This window comes from Fusarium venenatum, assembly GCF_020744135.1.
Source record: "Fusarium venenatum strain MPI-CAGE-CH-0201 chromosome Unknown EDB82scaffold_3, whole genome shotgun sequence".
Lineage (NCBI taxonomy): Eukaryota > Fungi > Ascomycota > Sordariomycetes > Hypocreales > Nectriaceae > Fusarium > Fusarium venenatum.
In genome coordinates, this window is record NW_027072131.1 from 1,081,230 (window position 1) to 1,109,175 (window position 27,946).

General features: G+C 48.8%; 10 protein-coding genes across 10 annotated transcripts; 4 read left to right on the forward strand and 6 right to left on the reverse strand.

Moving 5' to 3' along the window:
* Nucleotides 1–412: 412 nt before the first annotated feature.
* On the reverse strand, nt 413–1,346 carry EDB82DRAFT_209069 (uncharacterized protein). Its single transcript, XM_025726552.2, has 3 exons — nt 1,184–1,346; nt 818–1,125; nt 413–770 (listed from the first exon to the last, which is right to left on the reverse strand). The coding sequence occupies exons 2-3, from the start codon at nt 1,123–1,125 to the stop codon at nt 650–652; spliced, it is 429 nt and encodes a 142-aa protein (XP_025581108.1). The 5' UTR covers nt 1,184–1,346; the 3' UTR covers nt 413–649.
* On the forward strand, nt 1,179–3,708 carry EDB82DRAFT_209473 (uncharacterized protein). The gene has a single exon (XM_025726553.2). The coding sequence runs from the start codon at nt 1,511–1,513 to the stop codon at nt 3,566–3,568; it is 2,058 nt and encodes a 685-aa protein (XP_025581109.1). The 5' UTR covers nt 1,179–1,510; the 3' UTR covers nt 3,569–3,708.
* Nucleotides 3,709–5,669: 1,961 nt separating this feature from the next.
* EDB82DRAFT_526202 (uncharacterized protein) lies at nt 5,670–6,753 on the forward strand (the record flags this gene model as incomplete). Its single annotated transcript, XM_025726554.2, has 5 exons — nt 5,670–5,702; nt 5,758–5,859; nt 5,913–6,026; nt 6,078–6,314; nt 6,367–6,753. 5 exons carry the CDS (start codon nt 5,670–5,672, stop codon nt 6,751–6,753), a joined length of 873 nt encoding a protein of 290 aa, XP_025581110.2.
* Nucleotides 6,754–7,085: 332 nt separating this feature from the next.
* EDB82DRAFT_431394 (PLC-like phosphodiesterase) lies at nt 7,086–9,033 on the reverse strand (the record flags this gene model as incomplete). The annotated part of the gene is made up of 2 exons (XM_025726557.1): nt 7,086–7,582; nt 7,632–9,033. The coding sequence occupies 2 exons, from the start codon at nt 9,031–9,033 to the stop codon at nt 7,086–7,088; spliced, it is 1,899 nt and encodes a 632-aa protein (XP_025581111.1).
* A 570-nt stretch (nt 9,034–9,603) lies between these two features.
* EDB82DRAFT_463237 (NRDE-2, necessary for RNA interference-domain-containing protein) lies at nt 9,604–13,351 on the reverse strand. Its single transcript, XM_025726558.2, has 3 exons — nt 10,900–13,351; nt 10,401–10,843; nt 9,604–10,353 (listed from the first exon to the last, which is right to left on the reverse strand). The coding sequence occupies exons 1-3, from the start codon at nt 13,210–13,212 to the stop codon at nt 9,792–9,794; spliced, it is 3,318 nt and encodes a 1,105-aa protein (XP_025581112.1). The 5' UTR covers nt 13,213–13,351; the 3' UTR covers nt 9,604–9,791.
* A 365-nt stretch (nt 13,352–13,716) lies between these two features.
* Nucleotides 13,717–15,162, forward strand: EDB82DRAFT_537924 (uncharacterized protein). Its single transcript, XM_025726559.2, has 3 exons — nt 13,717–14,037; nt 14,115–14,246; nt 14,303–15,162. Exons 1-3 carry the CDS (start codon nt 13,921–13,923, stop codon nt 15,092–15,094), a joined length of 1,041 nt encoding a protein of 346 aa, XP_025581113.1. The 5' UTR covers nt 13,717–13,920; the 3' UTR covers nt 15,095–15,162.
* Nucleotide 15,163: 1 nt separating this feature from the next.
* EDB82DRAFT_537925 (Urb2/Npa2 family-domain-containing protein) lies at nt 15,164–19,467 on the reverse strand. Its single transcript, XM_025726560.2, has 3 exons — nt 19,365–19,467; nt 16,028–19,307; nt 15,164–15,980 (listed from the first exon to the last, which is right to left on the reverse strand). The coding sequence occupies exons 1-3, from the start codon at nt 19,422–19,424 to the stop codon at nt 15,220–15,222; spliced, it is 4,101 nt and encodes a 1,366-aa protein (XP_025581114.2). The 5' UTR covers nt 19,425–19,467; the 3' UTR covers nt 15,164–15,219.
* Nucleotides 19,468–19,583: 116 nt separating this feature from the next.
* Nucleotides 19,584–20,219, forward strand: EDB82DRAFT_210242 (uncharacterized protein). The gene is made up of 3 exons (XM_025726561.2): nt 19,584–19,693; nt 19,757–19,840; nt 19,904–20,219. Exons 2-3 carry the CDS (start codon nt 19,763–19,765, stop codon nt 20,099–20,101), a joined length of 276 nt encoding a protein of 91 aa, XP_025581115.1. The 5' UTR covers nt 19,584–19,693; nt 19,757–19,762; the 3' UTR covers nt 20,102–20,219.
* Nucleotides 20,220–21,021, reverse strand: EDB82DRAFT_210243 (uncharacterized protein). The gene has a single exon (XM_025726562.2). It carries the CDS (start codon nt 20,925–20,927, stop codon nt 20,337–20,339), a length of 591 nt encoding a protein of 196 aa, XP_025581116.2. The 5' UTR covers nt 20,928–21,021; the 3' UTR covers nt 20,220–20,336.
* Nucleotides 21,022–25,148: 4,127 nt separating this feature from the next.
* EDB82DRAFT_434465 (uncharacterized protein) lies at nt 25,149–27,692 on the reverse strand (the record flags this gene model as incomplete). The annotated part of the gene is made up of 3 exons (XM_025726564.1): nt 25,149–25,306; nt 25,405–25,999; nt 26,055–27,692. 3 exons carry the CDS (start codon nt 27,690–27,692, stop codon nt 25,149–25,151), a joined length of 2,391 nt encoding a protein of 796 aa, XP_025581118.1.
* Nucleotides 27,693–27,946: the final 254 nt, after the last annotated feature.

Sequence of the window (27,946 nt, forward strand, 5' to 3'; positions counted from 1 at the left end):
ACACGTTTGTTGGCTTCAGAGACGAATTTATGAAGTTCCGGGTTTGATCGCTGCATAGCTCTGGGCAGTGGTGGTAGAGGAGTAAGAACTGTTATACGACTTGGTTGCCGGAACAAGTTGCGGGTACTTGAGGAGATGCGATGTGCTGCCTCGACAAGGAAATACCTTGAGCCCATCCTTGATGTTTGGTTGATGTTTGATTGATGCTTGGTTGATGGTTCGTGATTGTGTCTGATCTGTTGAGCAGTGCTTATATATTTTGTGAGAATATGGTTGCTCCTTGGGTTCTATCTTTTGTGACTCAGAGAGCGAGGGGAAAAGCTAGTATTGAACTTTAGGAATCGCTAGAAACCACCCAATGTCTAATCTGTGATCATGGTGTTTGGTTGAAGTCAAGTGGAGGAAGAGTTCGAAGTTATGGTAAATCAGGGTATATTCCAAACAACGCTATACGCCGGTCCCAATATGTCTGTATAATGGTCTAGTCTCGGCGGCCTTTCCTTTGTCGCGTATCGCTATTCGATATTCGATAGTATATGCGTATGGTCTTCCTCGAAGCCATCATCCTGCCACCAGCTGTTGTCTTGGGCTATTAAAACGCACGATTCTCAATGGTACCAGGGGATCCTCAAAGTAACAAGTGATATCTCTAAAGTCCGCCTTGTATAGAGAAAGAAGAAATGATAAGAACCAGTACGTTGATAAAACCCCAGGTACATGGAATCCAAGTATTCATTTCGTAGTATCCTGCGGAGTAGACGGCGCCCAATCTTCTACATGGTTAGCACAAGAAGAGTCCCAAAGAACAGATACTAACACTAAGCCAACGATACTCCCAGCCATAACTGCCTCAAGCCCAGCTATAACAAGATATATCACAGGTACTGCCCATAGGTACCGCCATGATGACTTCTTCCAGCCATGGGTGAACATGGCAATCAGGACTGCTCCCATGTGGAAACACGCGTATATGATAAGAGTCCATAGTAAGGTAAATCGCCAAACGTCGAGGACATAATAAAGGGTGTATCGTTTGTCTGTGGTTTGGTCGTATAAAGTTTGGACGTTTAGAGATGGGAAGCGCGGTGTTTCGTAATCCTCGGGAGGTGTATTTGGAAGTGCCATCTATATTAGAATAGTTAGAATTAGTGGTCAAGACAGGGACTGACTGGGCTGAACATACCGTGCCATCGTGTAGGCCGCAATAGCTGTGCTAATGTAGAAACTATTGCGATGTCGCGAGGACTGATTATGATTATGGGGCCAGTTGATTTGGCGGCGACAGGGGACAGGGATGTTCTGATGGAGCTGAGTTAGAGCTGGAGAAGTCCCCCGGAACGTCATGCGCAGGGCCTCGGCAAAAGCCCGTGAAACCGACCGGCAGGCGCAACCGCAATCGCGACCTCGGATCCTCAACTTGAGCTTCACCCAAACCACCCCAAACCCATCCATCCAATCTTTATCATATCGACGATAACTTGGGTTTGGAAAGATCACCGAATGCGTCGATATGTCTACCGATAGACTCCTCAGAACAGTCTTGCAGCTTTACCAAGACGTCCACGATGCTGCCAAGACGGAACAGATCATCGGCTCGACGACACACCTCCTCGTTGAGCTCACCAATCCTCTAAATCTCGGCCTTCTCACGTCACAATTGTTGACAGCCCCAGCGGTATGGTTCCAACCGGGCGGAATTCGGACTTCTGTTCGGGTTATAAGCATATACAACACTGCGGCCGCGCGCATTCACAACTATGAAGTCGCCAATCGCGATCGGAAAGAACCCCATGAGGGTAGTGGCATGCAATGCGAAGAATGGGCGCGCGCTGTTGTCAAGGGAGCGGACGAGCGATCGAAACGATGGCAACACCTTTTGGTTCTGACCGGCGTTCTCATGGGCATGGAATCCGATAATCGCCAATCTTTGTCGCGTGGAATGAGGAATACCCTTGAGGAGGCAGTAGTCATGGCAGCAAACATGGCACTCGAGAGACGCGAAGAGGATGGGCCTGTCGCAGGCGCATCGATAGTTATGGCCTTGAACTTTGCCTTCCCCTTACTATCCGATTACCACAGGAGTCTTATCAACTGTAACGCGCTGCTGCCCTTGATTGTATGGACAGTTACTGCCGAGGAGGGCCTCGCCCATGGCCAATTCCTGACGCCGATAAGCGCCGAAACTATTGAATCGCCGGACCATCTCCTTGCTTGGTCACCGAATACACCATCGTTCCGATTCATCCAGGAACTGGACAGACGGCCTACGTTGGCGAACATGGGTCCGCTAGCCAAACTTGCTGGTTACGCTGTTATGCAAGCGACAGATACGCAGGCAGTGATCGCAGCGCAGGATGCCCTTGTTGCTTTTAGCAACAATGTACTGGATATCTGGCGACTAAACCGCTTGAGTGATGTCGACCCAGCACTGGAGGGCAACGTTCTCACTCAGGAGACCCTTACAAGCACCTGGCCAGTCCTATGGAACCTACTCAGGAAGCTCATGTTTGGGACCGTCGCTATTCTACAAGCAGTTGTCTCAAGAAGTCTCCTTGACCCGCAAATGCTCAACGATATGGCTGCTCCTATTATCGCAGCAAAGTCCCTGCGCATATTGCGCAACATCTTTTTCATCTCTTCAAGAAACGGCAACAGCGCGTTTCAGGTTTATAATTTCACATACTTGACTTCAATCGACTCCATCTCTCGAAGCGCCCCTGCTTGCCAAATGTTTCTTCAGGAGTTCCGGCCATCAGAGGATGCATCGACATCTACCACCTATCTGCAAAGATCATTGGACTTATTCTATCTCAACCTCTCTGAACATTTACCACTCACTCTATCAACCGACGCCTGCGATAATCTCATAATAAAGCCAGCGATCGCATATATTTCTCACGAAGGACCGACAACACCAAATATGGTCGAGATCTTCGAATCTGCACACAGCACGATTCTCTCAACCATTTCTTGTCCCCAGCATAGTCCTCTCACCATCGAACTTACACCATTTTACATCGCTCTGCTCTTCAATGCATTCCCAAGACACATCTCATCTCGTCAGTTTCGAGTGGCTTTCAAGACTGTTATGCAGATCGTGTCGCCTCCATTCCCAATTGCAGAGTTGGAGCCGTTCCTTTCGGAGACTTTGTTGGAGATGCTCCGAGCTTCTATATCGACAGCGTCGACAGAACCTCTCCCACCAACTGCAGATATTGCGGCGCAAGCGGCGATGGAGGAGTCACAAGAAGTACGCTTTTCTCAACAAAGTTCTCTCTCGTTAGCTCTAGTGGATTCTCTTCCACATCTTCCACTTCCTTTGTTGGAAGAATGGTTTACAATTGCTGCTCAAGCCATGAATGAGATTCAAGACCCTGCACTACGAGAACCTGTCAAGGAACGGTTCTTGGAGATTCTTGTTAGTGGAGAGTTGGACGTGGAGCGAGCAGCCATCGGAGTAGCTTGGTGGGGAACCCGAGGAGGCCGAGAGCTCGTTCTTGGTGCGAGCGCGGAACCTCCCATGATGAGTGGTGCACTTCCTGGACCTGAACGAACTAGCCGATTGTGATGATGGCACACATGGGCATGCCTTGCATGGTCCTAGACAATGTTTTGAACTTGGTATGGCCGCCAACACTTTCTGGCTACAGGACGCAAAAGATGATTGTCTCACGTTACTTCAAAGTTCAAAGTAACTCAAACGGCACTTATGAGAATGTAATTGCGTCTTGGAATGGAGATATTGTTGGATGATCCAAGCGGTCTCAAATCTGTTGGATTGGTCACCTGGGCATCTTTAAAACCCCGCGGCGGGCAAATGGACGCCGGGTTGGTTGCCATGAGCCCGTTACATTTGTGTCATTTGTGCTTGATTTCCTAGCCTCAATAGGCTGTGCGTATTTGAAGCAGATCGAGATTTGACCGGAAATTGTACGTCTCTGCATTGGAAAGAGCCGGACACGCCGAACCGCCGTACTATGCTGGTTTGCTGAGGACTGGCAAATGCCACACGTGCAGACATCAAGTCCTCGACAGGGCACGAAGTGGTCTAGAACTTGACTTAGCTTGGAAGCGCATGGTGTGGTGGTCAGAGACTGGGGACGTACCGTTTTCCTAGACATCTACGCCGGGACAAATATAGAAGTTGAGCGTTATACCCGCATATTATAAGTTATTACGATCTTAATATATATCGAAATCTGGGAATTGACACTTCAAGATCAAGGAACCGTCTACAGAAGCCAAGAATTGCCTCACTGAATAGCCAGGGTGATAAGGGTCTTCAGGTGAAGCGGGGTTGTCATCGTCACTGTCCATGTCAAGCACCCAAAACATGGACATGAGCTGTTCTAGAACTTGAAGTTGAGCGGGGAGTTAAGACAAGGTTGCTAGGGCCCGATTCCGAGCACGATCTTGACTTAAACCCCGGCTTGGCAAAGGAGGGAGATGCGACTCGTACAATCCGATCTCTCTCCAATGCCGCCTTCCTCTGGTGGGTGTCCACTTGAGCTTCGGCTTGTAAAAGCATGTGGGCACAGTTGACGCTGCCCGGCATTCTTCAGTCTTGATCCGGACTCTTCTGAGGAATTGATAGACCGCAATTTGAAGAGCGACAGACACCAATAGCTTGTCTTGTTAGTCTACTATCTACAATGTACAGAGCCGTTCCCGCTGGAAGCTGGCATAGCCACAGTCGTGGAGCTCCAGGTCAGCTCGTCCAGGTTCGGACCTGATTTTGGACCCTGTCAAGCTGGGCCGCGGGGTTCCTTTGATTGCTTGTTTAGTTTAGCGTTGTCCAGGTAGCTCAGGTAGATCAACGACTTGGGGTACGTACCTCGACCCTGAGCTATCCTTATCCTGTCTCATCACAACCAACAAACATGACGACACCAGGCCAATACAGGCCAAAGCGAGACAGACCGAGACGTCGTGGTTGGCCCAATTGCTTACAGGGGAGGCCGATTCGTGGGAATGTGGCATGGCTACTGTACTGAGAAATGCACAAACAACAGGTTTTTGATCCAAAAGCATGTATTCAAACATGAAGGATAGAGGGGTTGCTGGAACATGCATGGAGGGGTATTGAGAGGGCCCAAGTATCGTTCCTGGTATCTATGTACATCCACTGAAAGCTTGTTCCAAGTATCTGTATAACCGCCCACGTTACATTGATCTCCAAGAATTCGATCAACAGCTTCTGGTATCCAAGTCTAAACTTAGAACGTCCAGGAAGATGCTGTATACATGGGACGACAATGACAGTAAGTAACTCAAGTCAACGCGCGTTCTCTGTGGGACGAGGTCTCAGAGAAGTTCGACTCCATAGAGGGTCTCACAGCTTGATGGAGTAAAGGTACGTATGGATACTTCCAAGCATGGACCTCTTTGAGCTAGAACATCTGCTAGGCTACCTTAGCTGGGCAGCTTTAGCTATCCAAGACAATGTCCATGCCACAATGGAATAGCGAGTGGCACGTCATTCCCTCTCATAATGAGGGGGAGGGGGACGGAGCTTGATCCACATGATGAAGCTGGAGCTAGAGAGGGAGGAAGCTTCGCTCAGATATTAAACTGAAGCTATGCCCTCTTCTGTTCATGTCATTCTCATTCATACCACTCACACTATCTCTTCAACAACTATTTCATAAACTCAATTCCCAATCAACATCATGTCTGACAGCTACGGAGGCAACGACAGCTACGTGAGTTCTCATCTGTCTATGTCCTGCTTGTCATGAAAACTAACCGTTTCATCAGGGCTCCAGCCGTCGCGACAATGATAACGACAACTCCTACGGCTCCAGCCGCCGTGACAATGATAACGACAACTCCTACGGCTCTGGCAACAACGACAGCTACGTATGTATTCATGTGCCCAACTCACTTAAACCTGAGCTCACAAAGTATTGTAGGGTTCCAGCCGTCGTGACGACGACAACGACAACTCCTACGGCTCCTCTCGCCGTGACAACAACGAGAGCTCGTACGGATCTGGCAACACTGGTATTGGTGGCAACGCCAGCTATGTAAGTCAATAACAAGCTTCATCTTTCTTCAGGTATACTAATAAGTTTCAGGGCTCATCCGACAGAGACAACAACGACAGCTACGGCTCCAGCAACAAGGACTCCTACGGCTCCAGCAACAAGGACTCCTACGGCTCCAGCAACAAGGACTCCTACGGCTCCAGCAACAAGGACTCCTACGGCTCCAGCAACAAGGACTCCTACGGCTCCAGCCGCAACGACAACGACAACTCCTATGGCTCTGGCACCGGCGCTGGCGCTGGCCTCGGAGGTGGAAACACCACCTATGTAGGTCGACCCTTACGTATGACGGATCGTTCATGGCTAATAGTAATACTAGGGCTCTCGTGACAACGACAATGACAACAGCTTTGGCTCTAGCCGTCGGGACAATGACAACGACAACTCTTACGGCTCTAGCAACCGTGACAACAACGACTCCTATGGCTCCAGCAACACATACGGCTCTTCCGGTAACAATGACTCCTACGGCTCCAGCCGCAAGGACAACGACTCGTTTGGAACTGGCAACACATACGGCTCTTCCAGTGGTAACACATACGACTCCGAACGTGTTAAAAACGACGACGGTTCTTACGGACAGAGTAACCCTGCCTACGGTGACGATGACAACAACAAGAAGTCTGGTGGCTTCATGGACAAGATCAAGGACAAGGTTGAGGAGAAGGTCAAGGGACACAAGAACCGTGACGATAACGACTACTAATTGTAATATGGGGGGTCGGGCTCTAGTGTATTAGTTGACAATAGTTGAGTGAGATGAGATATTCCTTGCTCTTGAATTGAAGTTTCTTTTGTTTCGACATCTTTGTCTGAAGATAAGTGAGTCGCATATGAACGGAGCCTTGTATAAGGCATTCATACATCGCATCTATGTGAATAAATCTGAAGTATTTTTTCTGATCTCGGTCATGCTCGTTGCCGTTTATGAGTAGCTGTTCTCAATTTGAAAGAATCTTGTCCTATGTAAGATCATTCTCATGGTGTATATGTGAAATAAGATAGGCAATTATTTCATCATGCCTCAAATGACATTAGCTACTCCAACCTCTTATCAACCTTGATCAAAATCGCTCCATCAGTAAGACGCCCCTCACAATCCATAAGATGCACAAATCGGTATCCGTGACCCAGACGATCAACTCTCATACAAGCCCAAGCCGCCATGTCATCCCGCCCAATCTCATCGTCACGAACAGTAAAGCGCACCCATGACAGCTCATCCACAACATGTGGAATTGGAGGAAACTCAAGGGGCTCACTACCAAAATCGACAATGTCACCCTTTTTCGTACTCGTGCGAGCTTTGTACTCGCCCTCACGCTCGTGACCATCGTTGGGGATGGGACCGCCATGGAACTCATCAGGACCCTCGACGTGAAGCTCGACTTTAACGTAAGGCTCAAAACCGCGGGTGGACTTGTCACCGGGAGGAAGAGGAATGTTTTGCGCGGCGAGGACGGTGATTGTGAGATGGAGGGTTTTGCGGGGGATGATGTTGGAAACCTCTTCGTCATTGCGGTTGAATCGGTAGCCTAGAACAAGTTAGAATATGAATATTTATGCAGGTAAATGGTGATGTACCTGGTGGCTTGAGGACATATCCTCCTGTGCCCGCAAACATGCCCTCGTTAAGCATCATGCCCTCATCCCACCTCTGCCAATTGAGGGCAACGACCTGAATGCCCTTTCTCCAGAAAAGAGAAGGGTCCAGGTTTGAAGACCCTATTCGCAGTCCCCAAGGATAGGTTCTCATGAGAAAGTGTCGGTTATGGTTGAACAACTCGTCTGCCTGTTCGTCGTGTACAGCAATGACCTTCTTCTCTGAGAGGGAGAAGATATGTGTAGGCATACCAGCCTCAGGCTGCGACAAGCTCTTGAACGATACACCCCGACAATTGGAACCCATCTTGCTGAGTTCCTGAATGACCTTGGGAGGCTTCTTCTTAGGAGGATCGCCCGACTCAGCACCTGGATGCGGTGCTCGATCGTCTTCCTCACTTTCCTCCTGTGTAGGGTCTGTATCAGGCGGCGCATACTTGACTTTGACGATGAGTTTATGGCGTAACTCGTCAGGGCTTGGGAGATTCTCCGGGTCGCTCTCGGGCTCAGGTAGAAGACCCTCCCAGACTTGCTTCATGATGCGTACCATGGCGAGCTGCTGGTCTGCACTACAGTGAACTTCCAAAGAGACAATGACGGGCAGATCGCTAACGACAAATGCGCTATCACGGATAGCCTCACAGACAGCGCGGAAAGAGATCTCCTTGGTGAGGGTGTATCCGTGGAGGACTCGGGGCTCGACTATAGCGGCTTCGGGCTCGGTGGACTCAGGATTGGCGGTGGTGGCTACGGCCCCGGGCTGCTCACGGGAGACGGGATCGGTAGTGGAGGTAGACTCCTTCTTATCACTTATGGCCGTCTTCTTGAGCTTATCCTTGAGCTTCCCAAAAGTGCTCCTCTTCTTCCTGACGACTCTCTTGACACCTCTTTCTTCATCGCTGCTGGAGGGGCTGCTTGTCCCCTCTGGCTCAGATTCATCTCCATCCCAGACATCAATCTCAATGCACCGTCCACCACGCAGCAGAGTTTCGGTGTAAGGTTTGGTAGAACTGTCGCTCGAGAGTTGGTTCCCGGTGAGGTACGTGTTATGGCTGGAGCTGATAAAGTAAGAAGCAAGCGGATATGTGAGATCTTGGGCTTTGGGCGGGGTTGTAGCAGCTGCATGAGACGACGTCATCCAGGCTATGAAGCCATCCAGATCGAGCGAGTCTCGGGCAAGAAGCTCGTCAACAGCGGGTGAAGGCTCATATTTTTGCGTATCTTTGATGAAGGAAGAAATACGTTCTTTACTCCAAGTGTTGTCTGCTCGATCTGCCAGATATCCAAAGAGCTTGACAAGATGACCTGTGACGACAGGGTCAAGTTTGGAGATGGAGCGGGTGACTTCGCTGGCGCCGCCTCCAGCTTTGAGTTCTTGGGCCATGGTTTGTTGATCGATACTGTTCTTGTGGTGTTTTTGACGCCTTTCGGTCTTTGAAGAAGTTAAAGAGCGGAGAGAACGGAGAAAGGAGAGGGCGACCAAGTGATGTTGAATTCGTGAGGTTATTCGCTGCTTGGCTGTGCCTGTGCCTGTGCTGGCGTCTGCAACTACGAGCCCCTCCTGCATGTTCTGGACCTCTAAGGGACGCTACTGTTGATCAGAGAAGCAGGATTTCCAAGAGATAGCAATTAACTATGTGTCTTATATACTGTTGACAGCCTCACATGCTTGTATTCACTAAATCACTACCGACAAGGACGTTCCTTTTCCCTCCTCATCTTAATCACATCGTCTCACTCTTCAAAGGTCAAAGCTCAAGCTCAAGGTAAGCTCCCGTAGGTCACGACAGCTTCAGCGCCTGACCCGCTGAAAAAGACCCTGGAACGAGCCCCTGGGTCTGGCTCCACTGACAACAAAGCCTGAAGCTCGGCATGACGAGGTTGTACAGAGACATGCACTGTAATAGGTGTGCAGATTACTTGGCTGACATGCTTAAGCAGGCTGAATGACCATGAGTGCAGCAAGCTAAAGAAAACCTGTACTATGCAGTGATGAGTCGCTGCAGATATGTAAACAGTACATATGTGCAGTATAAGCATGCTATTTTTAGATACCCGCAAAAGAAAACCTTATTCAGTTTCAGGATCCACGTCAAAGTCCAAATCTATTCAATGTACTCCTTTTCCAGTAAGCACAAGACTTCACCGTCTGCTCTTCTCTGCCTTCCCTGCCTTCCTCTCAACTCTTCTCTCTTCCAAGAACTCCTCCAGATCAACATGTACCCTCAACCCCTTGGACGCCATAGTCTCAAAGACTCCCTTCAGCTCGGAAGAATCCATATCCCGGTTTAGAGTAAGGAAAGCCTCCATCATGACATCCTTGGACCAAGGACAATGCCTCAATGCCCTGAACAGAATATCCTTGGTTTTGGGTCGCAGTTCTCTCTGTGAGCTGCAGAACCTGATGAAGTTAATCCACAAAACTGTATTGAATTTGCAAGCATCGCTTGATACGGCGTGCTCGAAAGCTGCTTTTGTTGTGTTGACGTTTCCACGCTCAATCTCATGATGAATGGCAAATATGCGACTGCTTAAGCAATCTTGGGCTGGGGTAAGTACGGTTTCGTGTAGAAGTGTTCTTGTTTCGTCAATAATACGAAGGCCGGAGTCAGCCCATTCGAATAACGACAAGAACATGGTGTTCCTAGGAAAATACGCCAGAAAATGTTTCAGTTGCTCGAGTAGATACACACGGCGGAAGGGCCTGTATGAGTTAGTAAATTCTTGACAGTTCCAAGACATGAATCTTACCCTCGGGCTGCGTGCATGTACAGCAACATCGACGCAAACTGCAGTATACGCTCGTGGGCTTGTGATGTATGGTGATTTCGAGATTTCAACTCGAGAGACACCTTGTTGACTGTGTCCATAGCAGCCGAAATGCTTCCTTGAGACGCCGACATTGGTTCTGTAGACCCCTCCGCGGTCAAATAAGACAACAGGACCAAACACTCGGCAAGGACTTCAGCCTGGTCGATATTTCCTCCTGATATCATATCATTCATGGTAGAAGTAAAGATTTGGTGGGCTTTGAGAATATGTGTTGGGGAGACATCGGGTGTTCCGACCGATTTTCGTAGGACCTCGTCCACGGCAGAGCAGAGTCTGTGAACAGCAAGATCTTTGTTACCCTCTTCAAGCTCCATCCAAGCCCATGTCCTCCAAAGGCTAAACGAGTCGGCTGCAGACGAGTTCTGTAGTAAAGTGTTAGTGACAATCCAGTTCAAATAGTAGTAGACTGAGTACTCACCGACGCAAGTTCAGTTGCTGACGAAACCACTTTTTGAGCAACTTCGCGGTTCCCATTCGCACACTCAGCAAGAGCATATGCCTTATATAGGCCAAGATGAGTTGAATATCGCTTCAGCAAAGCTTTGGCTGCCCTTTTAACAGAGGAGGGATCTTGTGCTGCGCATAAAGCAAGATGGTACACAGCCAAATCCTTCAGGTTTGCATTGTGAACCAAATGTTTTGTTGCGTTAGCCAGGAAGCCGAGTTCAACATCGTTTTCTGTGCTCGTCGACAGCAGATAAGAAAACCAGTCTTGTCCTGACAAGAGCACTTCAGGTGATTCGGAGACGCAGAGAGGCCTCTGATCGAAAGCAGGAGGCTTTCTCTGTATTTCTGTCGGATCTTCGTCCCCTGAAAGTGGCGTAGGAGCAGTGGACTCCAGCTGCAAGGTCGGTCGAGAAAGGAATTGATCGTGGTAGGCCTCTTCCGTCCAGCTGCTAGACTGAAAAACAGGAGGAGCCCCAAGGAACATCAAGAAAGCATCCAACAATTGCTCCTGTACAGCTGGTAAAACATGCCTTGGGACTATGAAAAGCAATGGCTCCATGTCCGAGAACATTACTACCCTGAAAGGATCTTCTTCTGTCCCCTCATCCATGGTTCTTGCTGGGACTCTTGCTTTATCAGCATGCGAGCTCTCCAAACTCGCCCAGCGTTTATAGTCATCTCTGGACTGGTCCTGAGGCAGCTTGGTATCTCGTAGAGGCTCAGGGGCATCACCCATTCCATCATCCTCCACAAATTTTGCCCAGCCTTGAGCCTCTTGTTCTCCTATTCTAGGGACTTCACTCTCCCAGAAGTCACGAAGAGACTCAAGAGCTGCACTTTGATCTTCCAACTGGGAAGGTCGGAAAAAGTTGAGTTCCATGAACGCTTGCCATGCTGCGACAGCAAGTTCCTTGTACCCACAATCATGTATGAGTCTCGTGAGTCTGAGAAAAACGTAGATAGCTTCCATATAACCCTCAAACTCCTCGTTCGATTGTGATCGAGATATAGCGAGATGCAGTCGATCGAGGTGCATTTGCTTGAGAGTATCAAAGTGAAAAGAAGAAATGTTGGACATGTCAAAATCGAGATGTGTCTTCCAGAGCGTGAAGCTTTTGTCTTCATCTTCACGTAAGTCATTCCACTTTTTGGCCGTTGCTTTACTGTTCCACACCTTGATTCCTTCACGCATTAGTGGGATCAACACTCTGATGCGATCTTTAGGATCCGCAACATTGGACAAAGCCGATTCGAGCATATGAAGTTTGATCTCAGCAAAACTATGCACTTCGGCCTCCAGTGCCTTATGGTCAACGTCTTCTCCAGCTCTCAGAAGGGCATCTTGATGGTTAGCCAACTCAAGCCATGCATCTATATCATTTGGCTGATCCTTCACTCGCCTTGAGAGTTGTATTGATTTCCACTTTAAGGGGTTGTTCTGGCCAAGGTCGACATGCTCTGCAGGTGTCCCGATATCAGACTCCAAGTCACTATCATCGTATTGGCGTGGCTTTGCTTTGCCCTCTATTGAACGATAGGATGGTTGTTCGTCGTCTGACGATTCGGAAGCATCATCGTTATGCTTGCGCTTTTTCGTCGAACCCACTGCTATGAAGCCACCGTCGTCTTCGTCCTGCGCAGAACTCTCTTGCAACCGGACTCTCAACGGTGTTGACCTTATGCGCCAAGCTTTTGAGCGTAGACCGTCCTTGTCCTTGAAGGCATATGAGCCTTCGCCTGGCATTCGCAGACTAAACTGGTCCCTGGGTCCATCGCGATGAATCAAAAGACGACCTCGTGTCCCGAGAACCTTTCCATATCCATCGCGATAGTAAGCGGGGACCTGCGAACGGTCAAGACTTCCATATCGAATGATTAGTGGGTCGCCCTTGGTGTCGATAATATACAGACGCGATGCGCCGTCATTGCTGTCGCGTGAAGATTTAGTAAGCGCACGGTGTTCAGGTTTCTCTGAGTGGCTGGATCGTCGTGAGCTTTCCCGATGTCGGTGATGAGATTCCGTGCGATGCCTCTTGGAATGGTGATGATGATGCTCGCGATGTGAGTCTGAGTGATGATGGCTTCTCTTCCTTCGTGAGTCGCGTTCCCGGTCTCGTTCCCGGTCCGTCTCTTTATGGCTGAAGCTTTCTTCCGTAGCCTTTCCTGTATCCTTGGGCTTAAAAGAGGTGAATTTGGGTGCTTTCAGTTCAGAACTCTCAGGTTTGGACTTGAATGATGAGAACTTGGGTACTGTAAGCTTGGAATCCTTATCCTTGCTGGACATTGTGGTGATTATTGCAGACTTTTTGTCATAGCCCAGGTAACATGACTACAGGCTCGCCTTGGGTTTAAAGAATTTCGATAACTATAATTGCTTCTGATTTGGAATGCGACGATGAAATATTGAAGAATAAAGGTATCGGTACCTTGTAAGTTGATTTGAGGTAGGAACAAGAGAACAGCCTCGATCACTAGCCACACGTCAAAGACAGTGTCAAAACAATATTCTAACTGTGTAACCGCAATGGTATCAACTTCCAAATCATCAACGAGCATCTGACGTGTGAAAGCCCCTGAATTTACTCTTACAGTCGTATATACCTGACGGTACTAGCGAGAGCTGAAGTTATGTAGCATTGAAAAACACTGCTTTTTCGTTCGCTGGTCAGCACTTGGCCAGGACAAGGCAGTAAGCCAAGGGCAACAGCACACCATCTCATTCAATTGCCGTTATATCAGTCGATGGATATGTTGCCCAATTATCACTTGACATGTAGACTCGCTTCTTGCAACCCGAATAGCGAAACAACAAAACATAATTGAATCAAGTCATGTAATTGAAGTCCAGTCTGGATCCCTAAAGGTCTAATTGCTGGCACTGTGGGGCCAACTAAACTTCGGGGACCTGGACACTGTAAATTGCTGGATAACATAAGATCCTTAAACTCCTAGCTCTGCCCCTCTACCATATATTGAGGCCCCTTCTCCCACAATGGACGTCTCTTTGAAAGCAACTGCTGCTTACATTGCCATTTCTATGGCGTCTCTCATTGTCGGTAACACCATCATGGGTTTCTTTGGCAACAACAAGTTCCCCGTTGAGGGCAAGGTAAGCTTCTCTTCAACTCCTCATGACACCTCTCATGATTACCTCATACGCAACAGTATAGCTAACAATGCCTCTAGACAGTCCTCATCACCGGTGCTTCCGAGGGTATGGGTCTCAGTGCAGCTACCCAGCTCTCCGCCAAGGGTGCAAATGTCGTTCTCGTGTCTCGTAGCAAGGCCAAGCTCGAAGCCGCTCTTGTTACCGTCAAGGTCCATCACCTTTACCACGTCTTCCGCTAGACTACATGCTGACTTGTTGACCCCAGGCTGCAGCTAAGAATCCCGAAACACAACGCTTCCACTACATCACCGCCGACGTCTCTGCCGAATCCTACGCCAAACCTCTCCTCGAAGAAGTTATCAGCTGGAATAATGGAAACGCCCCCGATATCGTTTGGACTTGCGCCGGACTGTCCTTCCCCGAATTGTTTGTCGACATGGAGATGAAGTCAATGCGACACCATATGGATGTCAACTACTGGGGTACAGCTGAGATGGCACATGCCATCATGCGCGAGTGGCTCGAAGTCTCCAAGCCTGTTGAGAAGGAAGCCAAGCACCTTATTATGACTGGAAGTATTTGCGCCTCCTACTCCCCTCCCGGATACACCCCGTACACTCCCTCCAAGTATGCTATGCGAGGTCTGGCCGAGTGCATCCAGCAGGAAGTGCTCCTTTACCCCCAAAACGTCCAAGTCCATCTACTTTTGCCCGGTACTATCCTCTCGCCCGGTAACGTCCGCGAGAACGAGGGCAAGCCTGAAATCACAAAGATCATCGAGAAGGACGACCCGAAGCAAACACCTGAAGAGGTTGCTGCTCTGTCCATCAAGGGTCTTGAAGCTGGACAGCACATTATTACAGTCAACTTCCTTGGTCATCTTATGAAGTGGGCATCCTTTGGCGGCAGTCCCAAGAACAGCTTTCTCGATATCTTGGGTGCTTTCCTTGCTACATTCGTCTGGATCTTTGTTCGGCCCATCTTGGATTGGCAAATCAGGGGCCACGGCAAAAAGCATGGTCACCCTAGCCTGTACAAGAAGGCTCCAGGCGCTTGATGATGTGCATCCATTTGCTACAAGTTGGAAGTAATTATAAAGATACCCAGTGTAATAATAATCAAACTTGCTATTCCTTTCCAATGACTTTTTATGTGGTATCTATCAACGTCTATAATCCCCGTCTATACTCCGCTCCATTTACCAAACTTGGTGTATCTCTTGTACATCTCCTTCAGAATGGCACGTCCACTCTTATCCATAGCATCGTTCAGAATCTTTCGCACCTCGGGAGGTGTAACATCGAAGATAGAGTTCATGGCGGGCTCGAGAGCCTCGTTCACCCGGCGCGGCACATCAGCCTCGAGCTGCAGCTTGACATACTGCATCATGATCAGATACATGTGTCTTCCAGCCGAACGCTTTGCAGCATCTGTGGCCGAATCCAGAGAGCTCTGGTGTTGTGATCGGGCCACAGCGCCAGCTGTCGGCTCACAAATGAGTGTGATAAGACGAGCATAAAGGTGAGCCTTGGACTCGTGCAAAGTTTGTCCCAAGGTGTCAGTGGCGCTGTGATTAATGACAAGATTGCGGAGGAGAGCCTGTATTGTTGACAGCAGAAGGTGGTGGTGACCTTCGAGCCTGAGGCGGTGCTTCTTGATAATGATTTCTACCAACCCGCATAGCGAAGCGAAAGGTACCCTCTCGTTGGGCACCTGCTCATCAAGCAGCTTGGTAGACAGGCTCAGGTCGGAAACAGTGGTGAGAACAAGCTCAATGTTCCATTGAGTCATGGATTGAGGCTTCTTTTCGAGGATGGCGCGGAGAATTCGGCATACGCGGGTGCATACGAATTGTCCCTTGAGTGTCAAAAGCGTCGCGGTCAGCTCGCTGTGAGCCGTTGCTAGGTCGAACTCGGATCCCTTGGTTTGGAGATCAGAAGATGCTGTGATGTGTTAGTTAACGAAACTTTATAACTGTTAGTTTGCTTACCTAGAAGCTGGTCCACGACGGTATGGATAGCTGACGCCTGACCATCCGTGTTCGAGCCTTGCACGAAAGCTTGAATGAGATCCTTCAAGTAATCCATCCTGGCGGAAGTATCCATTGGCTTTATGATTGATACAACGTTGCTCTTGAAGAACGGCTCGCGAAGTTTTCGAGGGACTTGGCTGAGACTGTAGAATGTTGTTGGTCGGGGTTCCTCCAGAAGTGGTGTAAAGAATGTTCTGAGAAACGTTTCCATCTTCCATCCTCTTAGATCTCCCGATTCCATGGCCGCGTGGCTTCGCTTCTCTGCCTTGCGTACGTCTGATTGCTTCGGCTTCGTAGCTCCCGAGAGACTATCCAGAGACTCTGCTGCGTCCACTGCTGCAAAAAGTCGAAGGTCAGCAATGACATTATGACTCTCGAATGCCTTCTTTTCCGTCAAAAAGTACCCAGTCGCAGCAATCACGCACTTTCCAAGTGCATTCTTGGCGATGTCTGGAAGCGAACTCAATTCAGGATGACTGGAGCAGTTGGGTGACTTGGAGATTTCGTCGATGAGTGCCTTCAGCAGTGTCAGACGGAAAGGTGACAAATCTCCGGCGTCTTCACAGTCGGAAATAAAACTGCGACTTTCGCTCAAGTACTTTACACTACGTTCTTCCACGTGCTCTGCCATCTGGCGGATAGTAGTTGCTGCCATGGCATAGTATGCGTCAATAAGGTCGGTCAGAGTGCCGTCTTGTGTTGGCGTTGAGCTTGAGAGATTCGACATGGCATCAGCGACTTCGGCCAAGTGTGAGAACTGCATGCCCTCGTAGAATGTTGCTCGACTCATCAACTTGGTGGATAGAGCAAGTATATATCTCCAGCCCTCAATGGACACACGCTTTGTCGTCTTCGATCGGTGCGCATGGAGTAGTGTCATGACACGCTCTCGTTGGGATCGGCTGAAGGCATCTGTATGAGCACTGTTTAAGCTTCTGATCCAGGTCTGGCTGCTTTCCGCAGGCCAGTGCTTCTCCTTTCCGTCCTCTTCCAGCGAATTGATTAAACGGTCAATGAGGTTACCAGCAACTTTAGCACTGTTCATGCTATTCTCATTCTCGAGCAGACAAGCCCATATGTCTCTCAATTGCGTGACCTGGCTACTAGGGAGTGATAATGCGTTTTCCAAGGCTTGAGGAAGAGTCGCCTTCGTGCCGTAGACGAAACGAGTGAGCCGACTGCAACCGCGCAAGAACCATGCAAGATAATGCTCGGCAGCTGCTTCTTCAAGGAAGGCTGGTGTGTGGTCCTGCTGTAATAACAGAGACAAATCCTTGCCCTTCAGAGACTTTGAAGATAGAAGTTCAGATGAGAGTCGGGTAGTAAAAGCATCAACTAGGCCGGCAGGCTCAGAGATGTGTGCGCCATCAGGGCTCATCGAAATCCAAGCCTGGCAGCAGCACTTGAATGCCTCATATGTCTCCCTAGACTCAACGGGTGACTCGGACAAGATCTTGGTAAGCTGCTTCTGCACCGCAGTCCAAATCTCAGTCGTTGACTCAGGAGTAACCCACGAGATAGTCTTTGACACAACTCCCCACTTCAAGGCTGTCAGAGTAGATGATGACTTCTTTACCTGGCTCACCAAGTCAAAAAGCCTGCTACCAATGGCATCCACATAAGTCTCGCTTCTAATGCCCTGGGCAATAGAGTCCAGGAAGAGGCAAAGCGCCCTCGAGTGTAGCTTTTCATTCTCTAGCCATTGCAAAACATCAAGCAACTGTAGTGGTGACATCTCCTTTTCGATCAAGGTCTCAAATGAGTCGTGACCTTGCTGCACTTGGCCAACCTGAAGCCAAGGTGAGGCAATCTCACTCTTCTGCTTCTCGACCTTGCATAACTGCTGGAACCATAACTTCAAGAAATCGCCAAACACTCGTCCGGTCCGGAATACTTCAGCAATAGCCTTAATAATCTTTGAGACCGATTCAACGTCATCTTGGCTGAGTTCTTTGGAAGTGCTCCGTTCGCAGACAGTTTCCAATAATCGTGCGCCCTCCTCAGATCGCTGGAGGAATATATCGGGGTCACAAGTAGCAATGACCGCAATTAACCGCCAGTTTGTGCTCTGTTCCTGAATGGCATATTCTCGACAAACAGAGCGCAGGTCATCCGTTTCAATTAACATTGTTTTCTCGGCCGCTCGCTCCAGGACAACCTGCACAAGCGTATCTCGATCCTCGCGGTCCCTTAATGATCCTTCTACGATCTTGAAGATCTGCTTCGTCCAATCGATGCTTCCTTTTCGTAGTCTTCCTTCGCTCAGCGCATCCGTGACACCTGAGGCCAAAAAGTATAGGGCAGGGGCTGCCACGCCAAGATTATTACTGGCTGCGTGAAGTGCTCTTGTGATGGGCCCCAGGTCTTGTCGGTTGATGAAGGCGGCTCGGGCGGGGAGTATCAAATTGCGGTGCATGAGCTTTTCTAGGTCGGCTGTCCATTTCGCTCGCAAGGGTTCGCTTACGACGGTCTTGTTTGATCCTGAGATTCCCTCCAGTTTATCGAGAATAGCCGTAGATGGGGAAAACAGGTGCGCAGCAACCTCCAACGTGTCATCGTTCCCTTGCAGGTGCAAATGCCAGATGGTAATTATCGTCTCGATCCATGATTCCCGGCCCTCCTGCTCTTCACCACTGGCAAGCGCAATGTCGCACAACTTCAACGACAGGGAAGCCAAAGCTGCAGCATCGGCTGCCGAAGTACAGAAAAGCGATCGAATATGTTCGGCGCCGATCCTGTCGTGAGATGATTGCGTCGCGGTAAACTCGAGTCGGTCAAGTAGACTCTTCAAAGCACTGAACAGGGCGTCGCCAGCCATCAAACATCCTTCGGTATCTCGTAGAGCATCCAGGCTAAAGCTTTTCGTCGTCGATCTCTTCCTCTTCGAAGGAGTAGATGGGGTTTCTGTAGTTGGTTGGGAGACATCCTTCAATGCCTGTTGCAGGACAGCAATGAATCGTCGGTCGGCGAGTGATTTGGCGAGCGAAAAGAGAGGAATGCGCTGAAAGACACATTCGAGAATTGTCCAGGTCAGAGGCCATCGTCGCAAAGTTTCGGCGTCCTTTGATGCGCCATTCATGGACTTTAGCAGCCACCGCAAACTGCTTTCCTCCGCAGCATGGAATTGAGCATCTGCAGATAATGTCAAGTTCTTCCACAGCTTCTCAAGATTCTTGCCATCTTCTCCAGGGCCACTCTGGTCAAGACCTCTTACGGTCTTGATCAGGTCTACCTTTTCCTGTAGCACATGTAAGCATATTCACAACTGCGCGAGAGAAATTGAATGAAAACTTACAAGAGTGGAAGTGTTCCCTTGTGAAGGCACATCCGTCATATCCACATCCATCGCGGGCATTTAAACGAAAGGATGATTAAAAAATTGCTTGAGAAAAGAAAGCTACAACGAACTTCAATCTTTGAATGCGCCCCGCGACTTTTCCAGCGTCCAGCCAAAATTTCCTAAATTCTGCCGCCACGCTAAGCTTCTACCGGCTCCCCGCTCTCACCGCCCACAAGCCGCTCTTGCGTCCCGACTTGTTCCATCTATTCAAGCTTGACATCACGCCCATATACAGCTCCTCGTAGCTCCAGACTTTGCTTGTTACGACCGACTGCACGACTCAAGTATGCCAATTCAATTCTTTACATCAACACATAGCCATTGGAACTAATACGATTTTGTCACAGGCCAAAATGTCCGATTCTACCGTTGCCCGTCCTCCTCCCAGCGCCATTTCCAGGCCGCTTAGCGAGTCTCTTCTCAATGAGAAGGTAATCACAAATCCGAATGATGCAACAGGTTATTCTTGAAATTTCGGTACTAAATATTTCTAGTGGGACCGCTGCCTCTCCAACCTCCTCGTCAAGTCATCCCTCGGTCTCGGTTTTGGTGTCGTTTTCTCTGTCCTCCTGTTCAAGCGAAGAGCATGGCCCGCCTTTGTCGGCGTTGGCTTCGGTGCCGGCCGTGCCTACGAGGAGTGCAACTTCAGCCTGAAGCAGGCTGCGCGAGACTTGAAGAAGCAGACCGCATAAGGGAACTGCGGATTGGGCGTCGACTAAAAGACGAGTCGTTTATTTGTACCAGGAACAAGCACACCAGAACATGGCGGCGTGTTAAAAAAAGGGCACGGAGATCTTTGCCATGGACTCCAGGGAGAGCCAATGTCAGAGTAGGACGTTTTTTCCAGATTCAATAGAGGTATCATGTACAACAACCTGCCATTTCTAATCTTTACCACCAGTCTTCATTCCAATTGTGCCAGTCAATTCAATCACAGCGGGGGTCGTCCCACTGTTGAACTCCGTCATATCTCATTGTATTTCCCGCTGATTGAACCAGCCTTCTCTGTGTCCCAGTGGCATCCTCTTCCCTACCTGTTGCGGACACTGGAGATTCCAAGTAGTCGTAACAGCTCTCATAATCTGTAACTAATTCCGAGCTATTCGAGGGGAAACTACTCAGTAATTGGTCGATGCTCAACCTTTGCGTTCCACTTGTGTCTGTGTTTTCCATCCGGCTTCTGGAGGGGATTGTCAACAAAGACAGGTTGCGTCTGAGATTGACCAACTCTAGTCGGAGCTCCTCGGCCAAAGAATGGCTTCGTCTTCGTACATTCTTGATGAATGAAGCTTCGTTGTCACAATACGCTCCGTCGCCCTGATCTGTCGGGTAAGATGCAGTCCAGGGGGTCTGTCGCTGCCCATTCTCGGTATCCTGAGCTCCTCGTGGAGTCCTAAAGCTGGCGCCTAATAGGATGAAGATCGCGAGTAGTAAGACGAGCACAAACACCACGAATGTGATCAGTACTATTTCCATCCTGGCCGACTCTGAAGATCGGATATCGCCGGCTATGTTCATTTGGGCAACAGCTCCGGAGTTGCGCAGGAGTGGCTACACGACAGGCGATCCAGCTGGAGGCCGTACGATTTACTCGACCCTGGCTGCTGTTGAGAGATGCGTCCTATAAATGGGAGAAGCGACTCCTATTTCATTCGCGAAGTGATGCGAAGGAATATCGATGTAGAAGATGAATGGCGGGCGAAGAGTAAAGGTAAAGTAGATAGGTATTCGGCTAGGTCGATAAGGGCATGAGTAAATAAGTATCTTTGAGGTTGTTTGTCCATGAAACGAGTGTTTAGAGAGCATTGACCTGAGGAATTTGATAAGTCAATCCTCCAGGAACTCCAAATAAGGTAGTCGTAGAGTCGGCAAGTAGCAGATGTGGTTGCACTCACATTCTAAGCGATAGCTCTTTACGTGAGTCACGACATGGCGTGCGAGATAACACAAAACAAAATGCGGTTGCACCTTCCGAGTTATTGCTACATCAACAAAACAAACGAGCTCCCTCATAGTGGAAGTCTGTGTTGTAGATTTCTGCTAGCTCATCAAGTTTCTCACTCTTCAGGAACATGTCTATAGTGACAACTTCCATGGCATCTTCTCTCAATCTACTTTAGGGTAGCATTTCAATTCACCTAAAATTCACTTTATAATGTCCTCATGAGCTCATATCATCCAATCGTCCGATTCACCTTCATGCCGGTGAGTGTTACTACCCTCGTACGATCAACCAACATACGGGGCATCACTTCATACCTCAACTTTATTACGGCACTGTCATCTTTATTCTACTCACATCGGCAAACTTGAATTGTTTTCCCTTCTCGCTTTTATGTTTACACAATCGGGGTATCCATGGTACTGATGGCTTTGTGTTAGCCCTACAACGGCACACCGCGTGGGAGTGCACAGGAAACATGGTTTGATAGTAACGGTACCGTGTGATTTTCTAATTTCTAAAGCATATAATTTAAAATAAAGAGCGAATGAGGCTACCGCCCTTTTTCCAGATTGCTACCGCCAGCGTACGCCCTCCCGTTCTCCTTATTGCTCTCTCTTGCGCACACTCTTCCTCCGTGTCTTGCCACAACGTCTCAGCACTGTACACCAATGCTTCTCGACGTACGGCAAAGCATTCGGAAATTAGTGTCCCGGCACTGTGGGCTTGTGTTAGTTAAAATCCTTGAGGAGACACGAGTCCTGCACCGAGAACAATATTGCTACAGCGATACCAGGACACGACGGAAGATATCCAACGACATAACCATCACTGGCCAACAACGAACTGCGGCAACATGCCCAAGATACAAGACTAAAGCATTGTTGACTCACCGGGATCTGTAGGCCAGGTTGGAGGCTTTGGCTTGGGCTTTTCCTGGGAAAGGTTGATACCAGCAGCAGGATTGTTGGTGGCAGCCATTGTCACTTGTTGTTTGTTTGTCGACTTCAATTTATTTGAGCTTTGATCGCGGACGGAGTCTTGTTCAAAGATACAAAGGTAAGAAGTTGAGTTGATTTGAATTAAGTTGAATGTTTGTGCTTTTGAGTTGTCTCGATGCTCTGGCCGATGAATGGCTCACTTTGCAGGAAGAGACCCGGCTCTTATACCTAACTATTGTTATACAAAGTCCTCATTGCCAGATCCTCACTTCCCAAGCTTTGCGAGAACAATGCTACTTCGAAACGTCCTTTTAGAACACTGCGTGACGCCACAAGCTGTGTGAACACCGGGATCAAGACTTCCGCTGCTCAGTCGTCGTCAGCGCCTCAGCTTAACCCAGCATCTCGAACGCAGACTGCCGTATACCTAGAATTCTAGGAGATAAATTCAGTGAGCCCGTGCTGTGCGTTGATGATCCAGTTGCCTGATATGGCAGCCTCTATGTTGGACAACCCCCCAGCTAAGCAATTCAACATCTGAATATGGCTCTTGTGTGTTATACTGACGTACGGTGTAGGACAGTTGAACTTGTCATTGTTGCAGTGGAACGGTTCATATCTAGTTATAGACTCGGGTGTCTCTCTGGATCAATTGAGTCTCGTGTTCGAAGGTCACCATTAAGTCTGGCACTGAGGCGGCCCTGAATTGAACGACTCAATCTCATCAAGAATTTGAACAATATGCTAACACTGGTGTCATTGTTGATCATTTGTCCAACCATAAATCAACCCTCTCTCGCTGCTTCAATAAAGCCGGTGGTTGCTCAAACATGCAGGGTGGTGACAAATGCGTACATGTTCCGAGTCAAGGAACTATTATTGATCGTCGAGTTCATGAGAGACGGTGCGCATAGCTGCGAGCGGAGTACAAAAGGTAACGCAAAGATTTTACGTGAAAATCACAAGCAAAATACTCTATGCCTCCATGGAATCTACTGGTCCCAGTGCACCGGGCCAGCATGAGGAGACTTTGGAAGCCTATACACAACTGACGGCTACGTACAGCCGTTGAGCTCCCGTCCGGTTTACAATTCCATGAATAATGTTTACACTGAGCCAGCCGGCAGGTTGCCTCGAGCTATGTTATTCTTGGCTTGACGCTTCTTAGCAGAAAACCAGATGTATCTGAGCACAGCACCAAGCGGCCAGTGCTAAAAACAGCGAGGTACTGGAAACACAGGAAGCTACTAGCGTAAGGAATAGCTCTAGTTAACCAGCCCCTGACTATGCAGGATCTGGACACACCTTAGTTACCGTACACTGCGGTTCCTAGTGAGCTTAGAGTGACATGTAACTAGTGTAAAGGCATAGAGATGGATGGATGTACACCTATTTAGATTGTGCATTGGCATATCGGAACTTCTGCCGGGTCGGGGAGACAATCAAATTATGTCTCTCGACGCAGTAGTACAACAGAAGATGACCCTATCAGTCTTGCACTGAATATGACCGACTCCGAGTGAAATACATCGAGGCCGGTTGATTTTATCGTGCGAAAAAGTGTATGAAGAAAAGAAAAGAGAAAAAGGCGAAGCTACCCACAGTTGGTTCTGTTAGAGTCGCGCAGTTGTGTCACGTGACGAGTGGATCATGTGTTCCCTACCACCAACCTCTTTAAAAACTCTACCTCTGGTCTTTTTCTGATCTTTTCCCAAATACAAACACCAAACAAATCACACAGCAACGCCTCTTTCCCTTTCCCTGTCGGCTTTTACCTCTCACGAAAAGAGAAGGCAACTTTTGCCATTCACGAGGGTGTCATCCTCGGCTTGTTTTTGTTCTCTTTGTTCGCTTCCAACGGCAACGCCGATGCAGCTTTGCTCTGTCGTGCTCTCTGCTTCACTCAGAATTCGGACTTTGACAAACATGCAGTCCTCCCCATCCCTGGAAAGCTGTTGAACGCCATGATGACGAGACGCCTTCTGTGTCAGTAATCAAATAATGTCTTGCTGCGTTTGACAGTTTTCAGAGGCCGGGATGAGGTCGCACGCCTTGTCTCAGTTGAAGCAAGTCGTTATTTTTGCTACTCTTGACATGTTACTTGACAACTTACCTACTACAGCTACTCTATGTCTGTTCTCTACAAAGTCCGCTACAAGCGGCACCCACGAAATGCCTACACTCTGCGCTCTCAATGCACATGTGTGTCAACTATTTTTTTTATCGTTCTAGTGGGAGATTAAAACCACGGTCTAGACAACCGACCCGCTCCACCCTGATACCATAGAGCAGTGTGGCTTCAGGACTAAAATCGGGCAAACATATCTAAACAAACAACATTAAACGTGAATGAACCAGTGAATGAATCTCATGTATTTGCACTGAGATGTGCTCAGACGAATGACAAGCTATAACTCAAAATATTGTGCCTTTCATGGCCTGTTTTTGTGTGGTGAAAGCCAGTCCGAACCCCATGCATGGTGGTTACTATCGTCGTCGTTGCACAAATGTCTTGCCCGCTTGAGCAGTATTGCCGGCTCAAATCATGTCATGTTGACGATACGATAATAAGCCTTCAATATGCGAGCATGTTAAGGTCCATATGAGACCGCCTTGTTCCTCAGACGTGGCATACATCGTTTCATTCAGCCTCATGTACTGCTGCCTGCGTACTCCATTCCCTATCATATATCATGCAAAAAAGAGGCCCAAAAACCCACTCTGTGAAAGGGTAGACCTCTCATTCACCGACCGTTTTACCAAGACATACCTCGCATACGCCATGTCATCCAGGAAAGCCGTTAAACAGACATACATTTCTATCCTTTCTCAACAGATGTCTCGGACAAATAGTTCTCAAACTGCGTCTCCGAATATGGCTCTGTCATCCTGGAACGACACGAGAAACCTCGCCACGAGGCGTCCAGTGTACAGTGTCTGGGGGTCCATCGGGAAAGGATGGCTCGCGTTGTTGTTGAGCCAGTCGTTTGCTGCTAGGAATTGCAACTCCTGCCCTAATTAGTGTAAGACAGAACATGTCAGCGTTTGTGATCTTTCCAGAACAATACGGATACAATGTCAGCCCGTTTGTGAGCAGTCAGGTCGTACGTACAACTTTCACCAAACAATAATTCTCTCAGTTGGGCCGAGAACTTGATGGCCGGTCCATCCAGCTCGCCCTTTTCGGCAAAGCCACTGTCGAGCAAGGGGTTGAAGCCTTTCGTGTTGGCCTCCTTGCTATGTGTCTGATAAATCTGGTGGAACTGGTAGGCGAACTGCCTAAAGGGCATGTTCTCAACCTCGGCACAGGTGTTCAGCGCGAGGCTTCTCTCGTACTCGGGTCTTGCGCTCTTCCTCATGTTGATCTCGTTCTGTGAGATGACAAAAATGTCAGCTGCCGTCTCGACCGCCTCCATGAAGAGGCAGAGGACGAGGAAGGCGGCGGTGCAAGGCGCCCACTCGCGCCGAGACTTGGGCTTGAGTGACTTTGTGAAGAGATCGAACAGCTGTGACATTTCCCGCTGCATAAGCTCGTCTACAATTGACTTGATCTGTCGTGCGAGGACTCGGGGCGTCACATAGTCGTCACCCTGGTCGATCAGGCCGGTTGATCGAAGGACATCAGCGGTCTGTCGGGTAAGGCAGAGTTGCCTCGTCATAATGTAGTGCATGCAGTAGATGGACAGGGCACGCTTGACCATGAGTGACTGTAGCAATGACTGTCAGCTCGGCTAATGATACGACTTGTCAGGTTTCACCTACCTCGGTCTCGTCTGCATACTGCTTGACAATCTGCAGCACCTTCTGGGGCAAACATGTGCTTTGGAAGTTGTCCGTGACTTGGTCGACAAAGTACGGCTCGGTAAGAAGCTCCTGGATGTACCTCTTTGTCCGTTTCTTTAGAGTGTCCTTCTCGGCAGTGTTGGCGAGCTCAACGCCGATGTTGGCTGCTCTGTTGCTCTTCAACTCAACCCTGTTCCCTCCCACATTCTGGAGCTGCCAGTGACTTCTGACCTCGTCCGTCTTTGGTGTGAAGAGCTTGGCCTGTATTGCCAGAACCGTATTGAACAGTGGGCCTGAGAAGAGTTCAATAGAGCACACTTGCTCAACCCCCTGAACATGGAAGCCAGCAATGTTCTCCGAGAAAAACTTGGTCATCTGATCTTTAGCCAGATGTCCGCGGATATAGTCGGGGAACAGAATGCCCAGGAAGTCGTTGAATCGCCAACATACGACCTGGGGAACCTGGACTGTGATCTTCCTGCAGTTCTTGCAGGGACGTTCAAGATCGCACTTGACCTTGCGACTGTGACAACAGAAGCAGGCACCATGTCTACGAACCTGCAATGCATTCTCCTTAGTAGCATTCGCCAACGGTCCCTTACGTCCTCGCTGACTTGTTCGATTCATAGCCTCGAAGCACTCGAAAGGATTAGGGCGGCCGGCGTGAGCTGAGATTGAATTAGGAGTCACAATGACAAACTTGCCAGATTGTTCTTTTGTCGCCTTCTTCTTCTTCTCGACCTTTCCAACATTGACCTTTCGAATCGGTATCGATGTTGGAGACTTGCTCCCATTAGGGCTCGCTTTTGAACTAGGGAACGACGTCTGTGAGTAGTTGCTTGCAGGTGACGGAGAGTTATTAAAGTCATCCATGGTGAAGACACTCTCGCTGCCTCGCATATTGGTCTGGTTCCATGGCGGGACATTAGGATCTGACTGCATTGGTGGCTGCATGTTAAAATTCATCTGCGGCATTTGAACCTGGCTGTTGACGTCCATCGAGAACATGCTAGTTCCAAAGTTTTGCATGAGCGTCATGTCTGTAGCAGTATCAGCACCCTGCACTGAAGTAGAGGCCATCCCCCGCTTCTCCGGCATACCATTCAAGTCCTGTGGTTGCAATTGAGTTGTATCTTGCTGCGAGAAAAGGTATTGCTGAGGTGTTAAGAACCCCTGTGTTTGTCCGAACCCCCCGTCTGTTGTGGTTGTAAACATGTCTGAGTTGGCGTTGTCTGATGGAGCTTGAAAGGAGGCATTGTTTGCAAAAAAGGCTGTTTGATCCAAATCGCCTAGTATCAAAGGAGAGGAAGCTGAGGGAGAAGGTGTGTTCCTTGGCATGAATGGTGAAGAGTTGTTCCCGGGTGCGTATGGCGGAGAAGTAGCGTAGGAATTTTGAGTGTTGGAGGGCATAAAGGGCGATGGTGTTCCATTGACATTTCCAACCATGGTGAAGCTTCCCAAGCTTCCACTAGCAGGGTCTGATAGAAAGCCAATGGATGATGGACCGGAGTTGGCTCCTGTGTAGTCGATATACTGCCATGACTCCTCGTCAGGAATAGAATCGAAGTCGTAGGGGGACGATGAGCTTGGCGAAAGCCGAGAATGTATAGATGCCATCCCTGTCTGATATATTGAAAAATACAGGTATGTGTCGGTAGCCTTATATGTCGATGCCAAGATGTATCAATAGATCAGCTGGAAGATATGTAAAGATGGGAATATAGACTTTGTCCAGGCAATAAATTCGAGCGCTTATATAGTAGATTTTTGTTCGTGATTATGAGTTTGGCAATTAAATCATTCCTAGTTTGTGAGTTTGAACATGTTGTGTTATTGTCTTTGTCGTTAATAAGACAATATTCGCAAGTCTG

Coding starts and splice junctions, on each gene's coding strand:
- EDB82DRAFT_209069 (XM_025726552.2), bottom strand. CDS start 1,125: ATGGCACTTCCAAATACACCTCCCGAGGATTACGAAACACCGCGCTTC. Junction 771..817: donor GGGAGTATCGTTGGCTTAGT/GTTAGTATCTGT, acceptor ACCATGTAGAAG/ATTGGGCGCCGTCTACTCCG.
- EDB82DRAFT_209473 (XM_025726553.2), top strand. CDS start 1,511: ATGTCTACCGATAGACTCCTCAGAACAGTCTTGCAGCTTTACCAAGAC.
- EDB82DRAFT_463237 (XM_025726558.2), bottom strand. CDS start 13,212: ATGTCCAGCAAGGATAAGGATTCCAAGCTTACAGTACCCAAGTTCTCA. Junction 10,844..10,899: donor CAGCAACTGAACTTGCGTCG/GTGAGTACTCAG, acceptor ACTTTACTACAG/AACTCGTCTGCAGCCGACTC. Junction 10,354..10,400: donor TACATGCACGCAGCCCGAGG/GTAAGATTCATG, acceptor TAACTCATACAG/GCCCTTCCGCCGTGTGTATC.
- EDB82DRAFT_537924 (XM_025726559.2), top strand. CDS start 13,921: ATGGACGTCTCTTTGAAAGCAACTGCTGCTTACATTGCCATTTCTATG. Junction 14,038..14,114: donor AGTTCCCCGTTGAGGGCAAG/GTAAGCTTCTCT, acceptor CAATGCCTCTAG/ACAGTCCTCATCACCGGTGC. Junction 14,247..14,302: donor CCGCTCTTGTTACCGTCAAG/GTCCATCACCTT, acceptor TGTTGACCCCAG/GCTGCAGCTAAGAATCCCGA.
- EDB82DRAFT_537925 (XM_025726560.2), bottom strand. CDS start 19,424: ATGCCCGCGATGGATGTGGATATGACGGATGTGCCTTCACAAGGGAAC. Junction 19,308..19,364: donor AAGGGAACACTTCCACTCTT/GTAAGTTTTCAT, acceptor CATGTGCTACAG/GAAAAGGTAGACCTGATCAA. Junction 15,981..16,027: donor CGTCGTGGACCAGCTTCTAG/GTAAGCAAACTA, acceptor AACACATCACAG/CATCTTCTGATCTCCAAACC.
- EDB82DRAFT_210242 (XM_025726561.2), top strand. CDS start 19,763: ATGTCCGATTCTACCGTTGCCCGTCCTCCTCCCAGCGCCATTTCCAGG. Junction 19,841..19,903: donor AGTCTCTTCTCAATGAGAAG/GTAATCACAAAT, acceptor AAATATTTCTAG/TGGGACCGCTGCCTCTCCAA.
- EDB82DRAFT_210243 (XM_025726562.2), bottom strand. CDS start 20,927: ATGAACATAGCCGGCGATATCCGATCTTCAGAGTCGGCCAGGATGGAA.